The sequence below is a fragment of the Lupinus angustifolius genome, unplaced genomic scaffold (assembly GCF_001865875.1).
Source record: "Lupinus angustifolius cultivar Tanjil unplaced genomic scaffold, LupAngTanjil_v1.0 Scaffold_82_60, whole genome shotgun sequence".
NCBI classification, from domain to species: domain Eukaryota; kingdom Viridiplantae; phylum Streptophyta; class Magnoliopsida; order Fabales; family Fabaceae; genus Lupinus; species Lupinus angustifolius.
The window spans coordinates 28,612-46,171 of record NW_017724154.1 but is presented as its reverse complement, the minus strand read 5'-3'; the positions used below and the strand labels follow the sequence as shown (position 1 = coordinate 46,171).

The 17,560-nt window shown below is 34.7% G+C and overlaps 1 protein-coding gene and 1 pseudogene across 1 annotated transcript; both read left to right on the top strand.

The window, feature by feature from the left end:
• The first annotated feature begins 4,440 nt into the window (after positions 1-4,440).
• Positions 4,441-8,941, top strand: LOC109339607 (annotated as a pseudogene).
• Positions 8,942-9,589: 648 nt separating this feature from the next.
• Positions 9,590-12,540, top strand: LOC109339608 (pentatricopeptide repeat-containing protein At4g20740). Its single transcript, XM_019577068.1, has one exon. The coding sequence runs from the start codon at positions 9,909-9,911 to the stop codon at positions 12,084-12,086; it is 2,178 nt and encodes a 725-aa protein (XP_019432613.1). The 5' UTR covers positions 9,590-9,908; the 3' UTR covers positions 12,087-12,540.
• The last annotated feature ends 5,020 nt before the right edge of the window (positions 12,541-17,560 follow it).

Genomic DNA, 17,560 nt, shown 5'->3' with positions numbered 1-17,560 from the left:
AGCCTCCTATTTATAGAGTTTGGAATGGTTAACGTGGCATCTGGTCATTGAGCGGTTATGATTTAGTATGTGCGGTAGGAGTATGGCAAGCATATGTCGGGTTGTCCTTAACCACCCTACAGGTTTGCTACTGTCGATCTGTCGGGGGGCAGGTGAAACTTGCAGGCATCATGATAGGTGGAATGTTAGCAACACATTAATGGTGAGTCAGAGGTGCATTAATGATAAGTCAAAGACATTAACGACACTTGTAGTACTGCCAACCTGGCCCTGGAGGGTGAATGAGGAATGCTTAATATAATTCTATGCTCACTACGAGTATGGAACAACCTGTATTTAACTTGGGTGGAACAGAAAAAATAACCGCAGCTTGCAATATGCCGCTTCTAATATGCCATGGTTAATAATATATCACTATTAGAGTCGTAGATTCTAAAGCATCTTTCTTATAGTAAGGTCGAACAATTGAACCCCAAGTATGATGAGCATTCTCCATGAGTGATCAGTTGGACTAGTCATCAATAAGTTGGATGGGCAGAGCAGACCATTCATGATCATATGGAAAGCTTGACGATTGATCATGCCATGTGGGAGCCCTATAATCCTAAAGAGGCTTTATTTTCTAGGTATATTAAATTTGGTAGAATTAAGCGACTATATCTTCCCGAGTGGGTGCTATGACAATTCGGCTATGTCTAGAGCAACCCCAAACCACCACTTTATCACCTACTTTCTCCTACTCCTACGAGTCGCTTAGGTCATATTCTAAGACCCATTCATGCTATTTTTGTCCCTCTTGTAGGACATCTCCTCATAGGACCATCCCACGTGAGATATAGCTGTGAGAGATTATGAGGCTTGCTCCTACCTCAGATGCTCCTTTTGAGAAATTGGTTGTAGGATTTTATATGCTCCATTAGTTAGAGGCTTTTCGAGTATTCTTAGTTCATCCTCTAATCATGTATAAGGCAAGATTTGGATAATGAGGACAATAATCTTAACCTTACACAAAGGGTTAGTGTATCACCTGAGCCATGATACTCTTTGTCCACAATCAGATTTATGGAGGACATTGTTATTATCATTAGTAGTGGCCATTAAGGACAGCAATTGGATGAACATGGATTCAGATCCTAATGGATGAATGGAAAGTCATCCATCAATCCATATAAATCCATAAAATCACATTTCTAAACTATCCAATTCATCCATATCAAATGGATTCTAATCCATTCATGTATCCATTTTAATAGATTGGATGGATGGATATTCAATCCATTAATTTTAATAAATTTGAACTAAAGCATTATTTGAAGGAAGAAATCCTTTTAAAAATTATTATTTAATAAAGCATTTTTAAAAATTAATTTAAAAAAAAATTTAAAAAGTATATTTCTTAAAAAAAACACTTTTAAAAAGTGATTGAAAAAAACATTTTCTAAAAATCTCAGTATTTAAATTTACCTGTGAAAGCTCTTAAAGGCAACATTGTAGGTAACGTTAGAGATATTGTATTATGTAATCATGCACTTTTTTTTGTGTTCAATCATGACACAACATGTTATATCAATCCTTATTGAAACTTTTTGAAAGAATGCTTTGATAAAAAATATAATATTGTTGAAAGAATCATTTTGTTAGAAAAAGAGTAGTTTATATTTTTCACATTGGGTTTGCATAGCAAAGTTGGGTCTGCATGTTACATTATGGGGGAAAAATATTTTTGTTTTTATTTTTTTGGGTAGATTGGGTTTTCATCCAAATGATATACTCATGGATATCTAGTGGATATAATGGATGGATTCTTATCCATCCATTATCAACACTATCTATTGGATTATATCCATTTAAATCCATTAGCTCTAATAAATGGATTTGGATGGATTTGGATGAATTGTGGATTGTGCATAATTTTGCCGCCTCAAGTGGCCATGAGGATGACATGGAAGAGGACCCTAACAAGGGGAGAGTGTACACTAATGGTACATTGTTAAAACATTATTTATATATATTACTCTCTATAATTAATGTTAAAATATATATTGTTTGATGTCCAATTTTCTAGAAGCTTATAGAATTATTTAGAAGAAACTAGAAATAACTAATAGAAAAATAAAATTAATGTGTATCTCTAGAATATTCTGCAAAGTTGTAGTAAAGACTATAAGGCAATATATTTAGAATTTCAAGTAGCATGGTTCTAGAATATTCTAGAAGTTTTGAGATTAATACTAAGGAGGTGACTGCATGCTACAAATATAGCTTTGCCATGAATGCTAAGGCATGTGATGTAGCCAAAGTCTTCCAAGCTATTCACTAATAGGTATTGTGTGTTCCTACTCCAAGCTAATGAAGTTTGGCAATTACTATATCTTCTTTAATTCTAAAACTTTGTTTCTATTATTATATATACTATCTTTCCTCAATTACTATCAGTGGCATCAGAGCTACGTTCGGTTATACACTAGGCATAAAATATCACTTTCTCCATTTTTAAACTACATCTAAAAATATTCTATCCATACTAAACCTTCTTTATACCTCTTGAGCTATGACTAATACTATTCAATAATCATCTATTCCTATCACAATTTTCTCTAGAGAAAACTATGACTTTTGGAGTACAAAAATGACTACTTTCTTTCGGTCCTAAGATGTATGGGAAATTGTAGAAGAAGGATTAAATATTCTAGAGAATATTTCAACTCTTACTACGACTCAGAAAAAAGAGTTGAAGGAGAATGTGCAGAAATATGTAAAGGCGTTATTTATTCTAGAACAAGCCCTGATAGAGACTACCTTTCCAAGCATTATGAGAGCTACAAATGCCAAAGAAGCATGGGATTAACTAAAGGAGGAGTTCCATGGCAATGACAAGGTATACACCATTCAACTTCAAACACTTAGGCGTAAATTTGAATTACTTAAGATGATAGAGTCTAAGACCATAAAAAACTATTATTCTAAAATATATAAAAAATATTCAATCAAATGAAAGCCTGTGAGGAAAATATTCTTGACAAAAGAATTATTGAAAAACTCTAATTTCTAGTCCCTAAAAGTATGACTCAATAGTTGCGACAATTGAGCAAACCAAAGATCTACCTATTCTATCAGTGGTAGAATTAATAGGCTCTCTTGAAGCTTATAAGCAAAGATTGAGTAGGTATGATGAAGGTTCATTAGAAAAATCAAAACTCAAACTAATGTCTCAGACTAAAGAATATGAAAGAATAAATAATAACGGTGCAGAATATTCTACAAGCGAAGAGATTTTTAAAGATTTCTCTAGAAACATTCAAGTCAAATATCCTTCATGCGGCATATGCAAGAAGTCAGGCCATTCAAAAAAATATTGTTGATATTGAGGAAAGATATAATGCCAATATTATAAAAAATTCGGGAAATCTGAGGAAAATTGTCGCAATAAAAATAATCATCAGGCCAATTTCATTAAAGGGTGTCAACATGACCAACAACTATTTTATGCCAACCAAGTCGATCTCTAGTCATGGTAAAGAAGAAAACTGGTACTTGGATAGTTGTTGTAGTAACCATATGGCTAAGGACTGGAGTATTTTCAGAGACATTGATGAGTCCGTCAGAGTGCAAGTTTGATTGGGTAATGGCACTGTGGTGGAGTCAAAAGGCAATGGGACTATTATGGTGGAGACACAGTCAGGTACACGACTTATCAAAGATGTCTTACTAGTTCCAAATGTTAAAGAAAATCTCTTGAGTATTGATCAAATGATGGAGAAATGTTACTCTCTCCACTTTGATGGAGATACATGCAGTATATATGACAATAATGGAAAACTTGAGATAACTCAAGTTAAAATGGAGAAAAGAAATAAAAAAAATTCAATAACTTCGAAATATGCTACTAACATTGCCATGAAAGTGCAAGTTGATGAATCATGACTATGGCATCAAAGATTTGGTCATCTTAACAATCAAGCTATAAAGCTATTATAATAGAAAAGAATGATGAGAGATCTTTCATGCATCCAATATAATGAAGGAGCATGTGGAAGATGTCTACTTGGGAAGCAACACATACTATCCTTTTCAAGTAGGAAAGCTTGGAGAGCAAAACGCTTGTTAGAGTTTATCCATACTGACGTGTGTGGACTAATGAGGACGTCATCATTCACTAATATCAGGTACTTCATCCTTTTCATTGATGATTTCTCTAGAATGACATGGATCTACTTTATAAAATAAAAATCAAAAGTCTTTAGAATATTGAAGAAGTTCAAGACCTTTGTCGAGAAACAAAGTGGGAAACTTATAAAAGTAATCAAGAGTAATCGTCGTAAAGAGTACAACTCTCGTGAGTTTGATAAATTTTGTCAATATGAATGCATAGAGCATCAACTCACAATCACATACACTCTGCAAAAACACGGGGTGTCTGAAAGGAAAAACCGCACGATCATGGAGATGGCTAGATCGATGGACAAGGTGAAAGGTTTGCCAAACACTTTTTGGGACGAAGGTAAAACTCCTATAGAATATTGGATTGGTAGAAAGCCATCAGCTAAACATTTAAGAGTCTCTAGATCCATCTGTTACATACATGTCCCAAAAGAAAATAGACACAAACTAGAAGACAAGACGATAAGAGAAGCATGTAGTCAAAAGACTATCGAATATAAAATATAGAAATGAGGAAATTTATCATTAGTCAAGATTTTCAAGTTGATGAAAGCGCCGCTTGGAACTAGAATGAAGGAAATATTGAGAGGCACAACATCTTAATACCAACACAACAACCACAAGTAACGGGAGAAGTTAAAGAAGCAACAGAAGATCTAGGTACGCCAATTACATGCCCACATGAACAATCCTCTCCGAGGCGAGTAAGATATTTGGTAGATATATATGAGACATGCAACTTGACCATAGTTAACCTGGAAGCTTTGAAGTAGCTTCAAAGCAAGAATTGTGGGTCAAAGCAATGGAAGAAGCGATAAAAATGATCGAGAAAAAGAATACGTGAGAGCTAGTAGATTGTCCAAAATATAGACATTATTGGGGTAAAATAGGTCTATAAAATAATGCTCAATCCTGATGGCCCTATGTTGAAGCACAAGGCGAGACTAGTAGCCAAGGGCTACTCTCAACAACCAGGAATCGACTATAATGAGACATTTGCTCTAGTTGCTCATCTAGATACTATAAGAGCTTTAATAGCTCTTGTGGCAGATTGATGATGGAGCATTTACAACCTAGATGTCAAGTCTGCATTCCTCAATGGAGTACTTCAAGAAGTGGTCTATGTGGAGAAGCCTCAAGGGTTCATGAGCATGGACAATGAAAGCAAAGTTCTACGATTGAATAAAATCCTATATGGATTGGAGCAACCTCCTCGAGCATGGTATAGTAGAATTGATTAATACTTCATCGATAAAGGATTCAATAGGAGTAAGAGTGAGCCTACACTATACATTAAGACCTAAAGTCAATATGATACTTTAATAGTTTCCTTATACTTAGATGATCTTACATACACTAGAAACAATATAAAGATGATCATAGAGTTCAAAGAAGACAAGATGAAGACATTCGAGATGACAGACCTAGGCTTAATGCACTATTTCCTCAAAATTGAGGTAAATCAAAGAAAAGAAGGCATATTCATCTCATAGAAGAAATACTCAAAAGAAATACTAAAGAAGTTCAAGATGTGTGAATCCAAACTAGTTGCTACTCTACTCGTGACTAATGAGAAACTACAAAAGGACGATGGATCTCCATAGGCAGATGCATCTCTCTACACGAGTTTGATCGGGAGTCTTGTATATCTCAATTTTATAAGACTATATATCATGTATGCTACAAGTCTTCTATTAAGATTCATGCAAAGCCCAAGTCAAATTCACTTTGGAGTTGCAAAAAGAATTCTCAGATACTTGCAAGGAACAAAAGAGTTCAGTATATGGTATAAGACTAACACGAACTCAATATTGCACGGCTACACTGATAGTGATTGAGCAGGTTCAATGGATGATATGAAGAGTACATCAGGCTATGTCTTCTCACTTGGATTAGGAATATTCTCTTGAGTATCTAAGAAGCAAGCAATCATTGCACAATCAACAACAAAGATGAGTACACAGTAGCTGCAAAGACAACCTACTAAACTATATGACTTAGACGAATACTCGGTGATATGGGAGATCAAGTGATGAAGCCTATAACTATCTACTATGACAATAAGTCGGTGACAGTAATAACAAAGAATCTAGTCCATCATAATAGGACAAAATATATCGCAGTTAAATATCATGTTATTAGAGAAGCAAGTGAGAATAAAGAAATAAGGCTCGAGTATTGATCAATGTTAAGAGTCATTAAGGCATTACCAAGACCAAACTTTGAGCAACCAACTAAGATCAATGTTAAGAGTCATAAAAATGTGCATCAAGGAGGAGTGTTAAAATATATATTGTTGATGTCCATTTTTCTATAAGCTTATAGAGTCATTTAGAAGAAACTAGAAACAACTAGTAGAAGAAGAAAAGTAATTTCTAGAATATTCTACAAAGTTGTAGTAAATACTATAAGGGAATAGATTCAAAATTGCAAGTAGTATAGTTCTAGAATTGTCTAGAAGCTTTGAGATTAATACTAAGGAGGTGGATGCATGTTATAAATAGCTTTGCCATTAATGCTAAGGCATGTGATGTACCCAAAGTCTTTCATCTATTCACTAATAGCTAATGTGTATTCCTATACATATCTAATTCAGTTTGAAAATTAGTATATCTTCTTTAATTCCAAAACTTTGTTTCTATCACTAAATCACTATATCATTCATTTGTATTCATTTTTTAAAGAGTAAACGATGATTAAATATGATTGATGAATAATACAGTGACAGTGAATAAAACTTTTACGTTGTTATTGCATACAATTTTTTCTCTATATGAAATTGTTTTGGTGTAAGCGGTTTCGGTTTAAACCACGAAATCGGTGGAACCGAACCATAAAATTCGGTTCGTTTCGATTTTGTGGTTTGGTTCAGTTTTTTTAATTTGAGTTATTTAAGTTCGGTTTGGTTTACGGTTTTTGAAATTTAGAAACTGTTAGAACCAAATCAAATCGCATATTAAAAAATAGAATTTTTTACTTTTACATTTGAATGGTTATGATTTAAACTTAGGAGATAAAATAGAATTAAAATTTTAGGATTGTTAACACATATAGACTATAACAAAGACAAGTTGGACCATAAAAGGAAAGAGGTAAAATAGAAATAATAAATAACTAAAGAAACCTAAACATCTCTAATGCCCACAGAAGAAAACTTAAGAAATAAAAGAAAGGGAAAAGTGTATATAACCCCTTAAACCTTACACCTTTTGCAAGTAGGAACCACCAACCACCAACTGCCCTCCTGGATTTTGTATTTAATTTTTATAAAAACATTTTTATACTTTTTTTAAATAAGTTTTGTTTATCTTCTGCAAATTGTGTGATCCTTCTAAAAATTATAAATAATAAATAAAGTTCTCTTACATATATAGATATTGATATTGCTTATAATATTATTATTTCGCTTGATTTCATAATGATTTAATACTTATGAAATATATTGGGACAAAGATTGCATTTGTCAAACTTTACAACAAAAGTCCAAGATTATATGGATTTTTATAAAATATTTAATATGGATAACATATGTATTTTTTGTGCAAAAGTTCTACCATATCAATTTCAATGCGAGTAAGAGACAAATTATTTGAGATGTCAATTTCAATGTTTTATTGCTGATGTTGTTAGTCATTCGTGCTTGAAAAATAAAAAAACTCTCAACCATCTCTCAATTAATTTGAACTTTGACAATACAAAAAAGTAAATGCATATTATTTGTTTGATCAAGTTATTTGTCTTATCTTAACTACCATGGTTTAGTTACTACAAGAAGATTGTTTTCAGTTTTAGCAATGAAAATAATCAAATAAAACTATATAGTAAAATAAAAGTTGAATTTCTTATAGACAATATGATGATTTATATTGAAAAATAAATTGCTAAAAATTTTACCCTTAATTTACTCATCGATGAGTTGAAGTCTTTAACGAAGAACGAGACTTTAAATGAATGCACATTTTTCTTTAAAGGCTCTAGTTGTTAATTATTGTTATTTAGAATTAATATGTTATTTTGAAACTTTTAAACAATTATCTATATTTTTTGTTACTCAGTTAGTCTTATACTTTTGCCCCTCCAAAACTTTAGATCAAGATCCGCTACTGATTACGCAAGCACTCACACCGACCCCTTCGTCAATCTCATTCTCCCTACTTCTCCATTATTTCACAACCGTCAAATCCCTTCCAAGCGTACCTACAACGCCTCTCCTACTCTTATCTCTGCCATGTGTCGCCTCCTTGCCCACTCTTTCCTCGATGATCCTTCCCATGCTTACTTCTTGTTTTCTCTCAGTATTGTATCTCTCTCCACTCCTTCCACTATGTCTACAATTCCCTCTTCTTTTCCAACACCTTCCATCTCTCCCAACTCAAATCCATACTCGATCCCATTTGCCCCAAATACAAGAGCTTTGTTGAAATCTTGTCTAATGCACCCAGGCTCTGGAAATGTTACGTCGCTATGGGACTTTATGCCATGATGTTGGAGGTTTCGTTCGCAAGTTTTGGTTGGATCTCAGTTTTTTACCCTCACGTGAAAGCACATGTTGTTGATCATCAAGGATAGAACATTGTGGAAGAAATTCAAGATTCCATATTATAGAGAAGATGAGTGTTAACGTGAGGAACATTATTTTTCGACGCTCTTGTCAATGGCGGATCATGATGATTGCACCAAGTACACTCTCACAAATGTCAATTGGAGAAGGAATCAAAGGCTTAAGATATCACACAACCTCATGAAGAAGAAGATATTGTTTCCCATTATTGTTAATTAATGGTGTAGATTAAAAAAATCAATGGTTAGATTTCATTGTTAAATAATTTAACTGAGACAGCAAAAACCTATTGTATGAATGAGAGAAGTTTAAGGCTTGATTGAAATGAAATAAGAGTTGGTAGTTCATACTTACAAAATATATAAAATTTAAGGGAGTTATATACATTTTTCCTATAATAAGAAAAACAAAGGAGAAGAGAAATTGAGTGTGAGCATCACTGTATGACTCCACAGACCTGAAAGATGATCCTCAGTCATCATGTATCAAACCAATTAAATCCCACCAAATAATATAAAAAAATTACTTTATATTTGTATGATTTTTCTTTTTTAAATAGATGACAACTTTTAATTGAATTAGAACATCATATAATATGAAAAAGTGGGACAGGTGATCTTATTCCCGATACCTAACCCCTATCCATTTTTTGATCGTTTATGGTCCACCATTGTTTTAAATAAGTTGGAAAACAAACTAAACTTAATCATATTTTTGTATCAGGTCAAAAATTGCATTGTCATTTCATATGTATCATTCTAATACATTTTGAACCATCAATATAACTCGCACCCCTCTTCATGACCTAGAACTAGAACCCCCACTGCCTTGCTCTGATTGCCGTTCTAGCATTGCAATTTTGTTATCCATTGGTATTTGCAGGATAGTTAGTGTTTAGATGGTATAGACCACTCATGTCATAGTTTTATTAGAGTTTTAGCAGAGTTATTTTGTGTGTAAAGGAAGCTAACTAAGTTTAAGAGACGGTGGTATATCACCGTGCCTATGTTTCTCCGCCAGTCACCAAACAAACACCTCGAACAACCGCCATCGGACACCAGTCGCGAAGCTAGCCTCCCTCCACGAGCCAGGCACTATGCATCGCACCCAAGTGGGACCCACACTTAAATACCATATTTTCTTTAAACCCATCTAATCTCATCATTACCCGTAGATTAACCTGAAAATGCCTCCTCCTCAAGCACCCACACCAACCAAAGCTAACAAATACTATTTCTTCTACGGCCACCGCAACCCCTCTCAGAACCGCCCAACTGTCCGCGGCGGCCTCTTCTCCAACCGCCAAACCCTTAACCCTTCTAAGCCCAACAAAAACACCGAATCCCTCCCCTTTGACATTCACAAGTGGGACCCACACTTCCTCCGCAATAACAACAACAGCCCACATTCTTCATCAGGGCCATCCCCTGAGGCCTCATTCTCCGTCTCCCGCCGCCTTTCCCCTATCGCCCGATTAATCCTCGATGCCTTCCGGAAGAATCAGAACAGGTGGGGGCCGCCTGTGATCGCAGAGCTCAACAAGCTCCGTAGGGTGCCGCAGAATCTGGTTGCCGAGGTGCTTAAAGTCCAAATTGACCCGACACTTGCTTCCAAGTTTTTCCACTGGGCTGGGAAACAAAAGGGTTATAACCATAATTTTGCCTCCTACAATGCCTTTGCTTACTGCCTGAACCGGAGTAATCGGTTTCGTGCTGCGGATCAGCTGCCTGAGCTGATGGACTCACAAGGGAAGGTACCTAGTGAGAAGCAGTTTGAGATTTTGATTAGGATGCATTCTGATGCCAATAGGGGTCTTAGGGTTTATCATGTTTATGAGAAGATGAAGAAATTTGGAGTTAAGCCTAGAGTTTTTTTGTATAATAGGGTTATGGACGCTTTAGTGAAAACAGGCCATTTGAATTTGGCTTTGTCGGTTTATGATGATTTTAGCGAGGATGGATTGGTTGAGGAGACTGTCACTTTTATGATTTTGATAAAGGGGTTGTGTAAGGCAGGGAGAATCGATGAAATGTTGGAGACTTTAGGCCGAATGAGGACAAAGTTGTGCAAGCCGGATGTATTTGCATATACTGCTTTGGTTAAGATGTTGGTTCCGGAGGGGAACTTAGATGGGTGTTTGAGAGTTTGGGAGGAAATGAAGAGAGATCGGGTTGAGCCTGATGTCATGGCTTATGCTACTATCATTATTGGTCTGTCTAAAGTGGGGAGAGTTGAAGAGGGTTATGAATTATTCAAGGAGATGAAGAAAAAGGGTCATTTGATTGATAGAGCGATATATGGATCACTGATAGATTCGTTTGTGACAGTTAAGAAGCTTGGCTCAGCTTTTGATTTGTTGAAGGATTTGGTAAACTCGGGATACAGAGCTGATGTAGAGATTTATAATTCCCTTATTGAAGGTTTGTGCAATGCGAACAAGGTTGAGAAGGCTTACAAGCTTTTCCAAGTCACTATTCAGGAGGGCCTTGAGCCAGACTTCTTATCCGTGAAACCATTATTAGTCTCTTATGCCGAAGCAAAAGAAATGGAAGAATTTTGCAAGTTGCTCAAGCAGATGCAGAAATTGGGTTTTCCAGTTATTGATGATCTCTCCCAATTCTTCTCCCATTTGGTAGAGAAAAAGGGAGCAATACTGGCATTAGAGGTATTTACGCACTTAAAAGAAAAAGGTTATGTTAGTGTTAAAATATACAATATTCTTATGGATTCTCTTCACAAGATTGGTGAAATGAAGAAAGCATTATTACTCTTAGATGAAATGAATGACTCAAACTTGAAACCTGACTCATTTACATATAGTACAGCAATTCTATGTCATGTTGATCTTGGTGAAATTCAGGAGGCATGTGTATGTCACAACAAGATCATTGAGATGTCTTGCGTTCCTTCTGTTGCTGCTTATAGTTGCCTTGCCAAAGGGCTTTGCAAAATTGGAGAAATTGATCCAGCCATGATGCTTGTTCGCGACTGCCTAGGCAATGTTACTAGTGGACCTATGGAATTTAAGCATAGCCTTACAATTATTCATGCATGTAAGTCAAATGATGCTGCAAAGGTGATTGATGTGTTAAATGAGATGATCCAACAGGGTTGTCCTCCAGGCAATGTCGCATATTCTGCAGTCATCTCTGGCATGTCTAAGTATGGAACAATTGAGGAGGCCAGGAAGGTTTTCTCAAACTTGAGGGAGCGCAAATTATTGACGGAAGCCGAGACAATTGTGTATGATGAATTTCTAATTGATCACATGAAGAAAAAGACAGCAGACTTGGTGCTAGCAGGATTGAAGTTCTTCGATCTAGAATCTAAATTAAAATCAAAAGGTTGTATGTTGCCAAGTTGAAAACAGTTATGGGGACTGATTGGTCCTTTTTTATGGTGAACTATTATAAGGATGCAGAAAAGCATTTGGGAGAGCTCAAACATTGCATGTAGGTGCTTCAGGTGTATCTTATTTCTGGTATCAGATATATTCAACTCTGGCTGTGACCACAAATTATCTTACAAAACGATCGGACACATGTTCCTAACATTCTTGCATATCCCAAACCATTGGACTGTTACACTACAGAGGTCATCAGTTGTGGTTCACATTATTTGTGTACTTTAAAAAAGCAAAGTCACTCGGGAAAGGTCACCTGACAGCAAACGACTGAATAAGCTCAAACTTGCTTCATAGGCAGGGTTGGAATTATGATTATCCATTTTAATTTCTTTAATTTATCTACATGAATCTCTTGCAAATTAACAAATGGAATATAGATTTTTACTTTACATATTTTATAAAAATTATAGAATTAAGAGTTACTGTGATACAATAATTTAAACAAAATCTCCTTTCTCACACTTAAACCCATTTTAGAGGTCTTAAGATTTATAATGCAACCCAATAAGTCTTTCTGCTACTTTTAAGTTTCAATATAATTTTTTAGTTGCAGTGACGATTTCATGAATAGGCATTTTGCTCTCCCTTTTAAGTAGGAAATGTAGTTTTCAATGTTAACCTTGAAAAACTGGCACATACAAATTCTACTATTACCTCAATTGAACTTTACCGTTTAGTCTATGCAGATTAATGTCATGTTTGTTTCAAGCCTGTAACTGCAGAAGCTACCATTAGGAAAGCTTAAGCTGGATTAATTAATAGCTTAAGCTGGATTAGTTAATAGCTTAAGCTTGTTTCACCATGAGTGTCATGGTTTAGATTCCTATATCCTCAAGAAGAATGAAAGCTAAAAGTATAACTTGGATTTGAAACTCCTACCTTTAGTAATGGGTAATATTAATATAAGATTAATATATTTTTAGTTTATTATTGCTTTGTAGGAAACTAGCCTATTAGTAAAATATTCTGATCTAGGACAATCATGGTATGAAAATTATTATGTTGAGGGTGCTGTCAGGTCTGATAACACTGGAGACATTCGGTTGAGAACAAGGACTAATTGACACACTGGTTTTAACCCCTAATGTCTAAAAATTAAACTTGAATGAGAAGGAGTATTGAATTCTGGAATTATTTAACTTTGATTAACTAGTAAGTTGATAAGGCAAAAATAGCTTATTTGTCTGGTTCTCACAAATAGTTTAATGTTGCTTGAGTATTGGTTTGAACTGATATGGTATTGAAATTTGTTTAAGATAATTACATGAGTATTTTAGGGGTTGGCATGAATGGAAAAGGACATTCATGTGAAATTGGTGGTTGGTTCCCTTGAGCTCATTGGGATGGATTGTGGGTGGTGTTACCCACTAAATCCAGGAGCGTGTCCCCTGCTCACACCCTCAATTGGATTTTTAATTGCTTGAATGTGTTTCTTTGGTAATCGAGTGCTAGAATTGTAAGTTGTGGATGTAATGTATACTTGTTCTGATGGAATTGTATCTTAAGATGTGAGATCTGCATATTCAATTGATATTTTGCTACATAAGTCTAAATGTGATCTATGCAAATCTGAATTTTGATACTTATATGCTTGGTTCTGTTGTTATCATATTTTACTGCATAGTTGGTATTTTGGTATGTTAGGTTGAGTAGCCAAACTGAAACTGTGAAATATGTGGATTTGGCCCTAGGATTGTATCACAAAACCTCAAGGTCACATATTTAAGTTTGCCTAGGACCAAACTTGCGGAGTCTAATGGAAATTTGTTAAGTAATGCAGAAATTCTAATTCTGCTGCCCATGGTTTGTAACCTTGTGCTGACTAATTTCTGGAAGAATATTTTAGTACGAAATGGCTAGGTTAGGCTAGAAAGTGGGACTATGATGGTTTTAGAACATTTATATATGATGCATGTGCAATTTGGATGTACTTTTGTGGCTTATAGGTTGGAATTGGAAGGGCTGGACCATGATGGTCTTTAGTATGTGTAGGAAGTCATGCAGAATTTATGCTCCTTAAGGCACCAAGTGAACAATAATAATCAAGTCTTAATCTCACTATGTGGGTCTGTAATCACCATAGCACCAAGTAAAGTACAAATAAATTCCGAAAGCCCAATCACCTTACCACTAACATGTGAAACTTTTTGAACCATTTTTAGAGTGTTCGAAGTCTTAAAACCACTGTTATTAGGACTGGACGGTTCGACCGTCAGCTGGTGCCACACACGGTTATGTTTCTTTCATTAAACCGCACTCCCTTCCAGACCGTTTTGGGCCGTCTAAAACCCTGTCCAGCCGGGTTAGACTGGGTTAGCCCGGGTTAACCCGACTACCTAAACTGTCGACCAAACCTAAATTACAAAGTAAATAAATAGCAGTTATCCAAAGTTAGTAACAGCAAGAGGCAACACTCATTACTCACAAACATAACAAAATAGAAATCCTAATTGTGTAGAAGAAACTGCAAAGAACTCAATACTCAATACTCACGAAGAGGTTGCTAGTTCTCACTATCGCTACTCATCGTCATGAACACGAAGAGGTGCAATAATTTATCTTTGCTATGACATTAATTTCATTATATTGTATGAATTTCACTATGGTGTATAAGAGAAGAAAGATGCACAATACAAACATAATGCTTTGTATGGCTGGCTGTAATGAGAGAATGAGTGTTATACAAATTTATAATGTAATGGGATAAAGAAATATTCAATTGTCTTTTAGTTATAGCCTATAATGAGAGAATAAGTGGTGTACAATTGTTACTACTTGGTACTTGCTACATAATAGCAATAGGTTTGATGTGTTGTACAGCTGTTCTATTCAATAGCAGCACTTGAATTTGTATTCACTTGTTTTTTAACAAGCTACTTTGTGCGGAAAACAATATAGTAAAATTGTAATGATAGAGATTTTAGATTAAAATGAAATAAAACTGACATGTTACTTTTTGTAAAGGCTAAAGTAATACCAAAAATGGCTAAAGGATAAGCTAACATGTTACTTTTCATTAGAATCCATCTCATTTATTCTCTGTGATTAATTATTAAATAGGTTATACTTTAATAAGTAAATTTTTTTAATTTCAAATATGACATCATCCGCAAATTCTCCAAATACAACTCAAGCAGTAGCTCATACTACTCAATCTGTTAGAGCAAAATCTGACCCAAGATGGGATCATTGTCAATTACAACAAGATGCTGAAGGAAAAAAAATGATAAAATGTTTGTATTGCTCAAAATGTTACAAAAGTGGAGGAATACATCGAATTGAACAACATCTTGTGGGAGTAAAGGGAGATGTTCTACCTTGTCTTTCAGTCCATTTTGATGTTAAGCATCGACTTAGAGAACACTTGGATCAAGTTAGTGGTAGTAGAAAAAGATGGACTAATTGAACTCAAGGGGAAGAAGATCCATATGAGGAAAATGTTATGCAACATGAAGGAGATATGCCCAAGGGTAAAGAATCAGAGACAACAAATAAAAGACCAAATCAGAGTATAAATAATTTCTTTGCTCCAAGAACTACTCCGGGAGCTCAACCTTCAATCAGAATGGGCTTTGCATGTAAAGATGTTATTCACAGGGTTGATAGGGCAGTTGCTCGATTCTTTTATGATTGTTGCATTCCATTTAATTGTGCAAATTCAGTTTACTATCAACCCATGATAGATGCAATTGCTGCAATTGGTTCTGGTTATAAAGGTCCTAGTTATTATGTCATCAGATCCAATTTATTGTATGAAATGAAGAAGGAAGTCGACTTGTTAGTTGAGACCTTTAGTAATTTTTGGAAAGAAACTGGTTGCACCATCATGGCTGATGGTTGGCAAGACTAAAGAAATAGGCAACTTATCAATTTTCTTGTATATTCTCCAAAGGGAATAACTTTTGTTAGATCTGTTGATGCATCTGATATCGGTAAAGATGCTAAAACACTTTGTAATTTGTATATTGAGTTAGTTGAGTTTGTTGGAGTAACAAATGTTTTGCACTTGGCTACCGACAATGCTGCAAATTATAAAGCTGCAGGAATTATATTAAATGACAAATTTCCAAATCTATTGGTCTCCTTGTGCTGCACATTGTTTAAATTTGATTTTAGGAGACATTGGGAAAATGGAGCATGTGAGTACCTTAGCTAAGAGTGTATCTAATATAACAAAGCTTGTGTATAATCATGGGTTTTTGTTGGCATGGTTAAGGAAAAGACAAGGATGGAAAGAGATCATATGTCCTGGGGAAACTCATTTTGCAACAACCTTCATTGCAGTGAAAATCATTCATGAACACAAACATGATTTGCAAGCTTTGGTAACTAGTAGGGATTTTACTGATTCTAGATATTATATAGACAAGAAAGCAAAAAGATTTATGGAGGTTGTAATGGATAATAGATTTTGGAATGACTGCATAATTATTGTCAATATTGTAGCTCCATTAATTCGATTGTTAAGAATTGTTGATGCAGATAATCAGCCTTCTCTACCTAGAGCAAGGAAAACCATTAAGAGTGTGTTACTGAATAAAAGGTCTTTGTATAAGTCTTATACAAGAATTATAAAGCAAAGATGGGATAAACAACTTCGAACAAAATTACATTGTGCAGCATACTTTTTGAATCCAACATTCTACTATGATAAGGAGGACTTTTGTATCAAACCAGAGGTTCAACAAGGTTGACTTGATGTTTTACAAGCAAAAGTTCCAACAACCAAGACCAAGTTTTTCAAACAAAGTTGCATTTATCATGACAAAGTTGAGAGTTTTGGCAATACTATGGCAATTGAAACAGTTAAACACTTGCGACCAGGTAAGATTTAATTTTTTTAATTTTTCAACTTATTGAAATATTATGTAAAAGTGTAGTATTTGGATGGCATACTAATTTTTTGTAATATTTATTTAGATCAATGGTGGTCACAATTTGGATTTAGTGGTCCTATGGTATCCAAATTAGCTATTCAAATTTGAGCCAAACAACATCTTCTTCTGGTTGTGAAAGAAATTGGAGTGTATTTGAAAGAATTCACACAAAGAAGATGAATAAATTGGAGCATAGGAAATTGAATGATCTAGTATATGTGCACTATAACTTGGGCTTACAAAATAGGTTTGTGATGTATCTACACTTTATTTTAACTTAATTGTCAATCTTTACGAGGTGTTATACTATTTGGTATTGATATATCATATTTATTGGAATGATAGGGCCATCAACAAAAGAAGAACACTTAATCCTGTTGACTATGAGAGTATGGAGAACATTGATTTTTGGATTACTGAAGAAGAAGAAGAAACTCCATTGGTTGATTACGACGAAATAGAAAAAATGTTATATTATGACTTGTCAAACCCAATACATGATTTAACAAAGGATGATGAATGTTTGTTTTAATCTAATGTACATTCTAATTTGAT

Excerpts from the sequence above, each read along its gene's own strand:
- LOC109339608 (XM_019577068.1), top strand. The coding sequence starts at position 9,909 with ATGCCTCCTCCTCAAGCACCCACACCAACCAAAGCTAACAAATACTAT.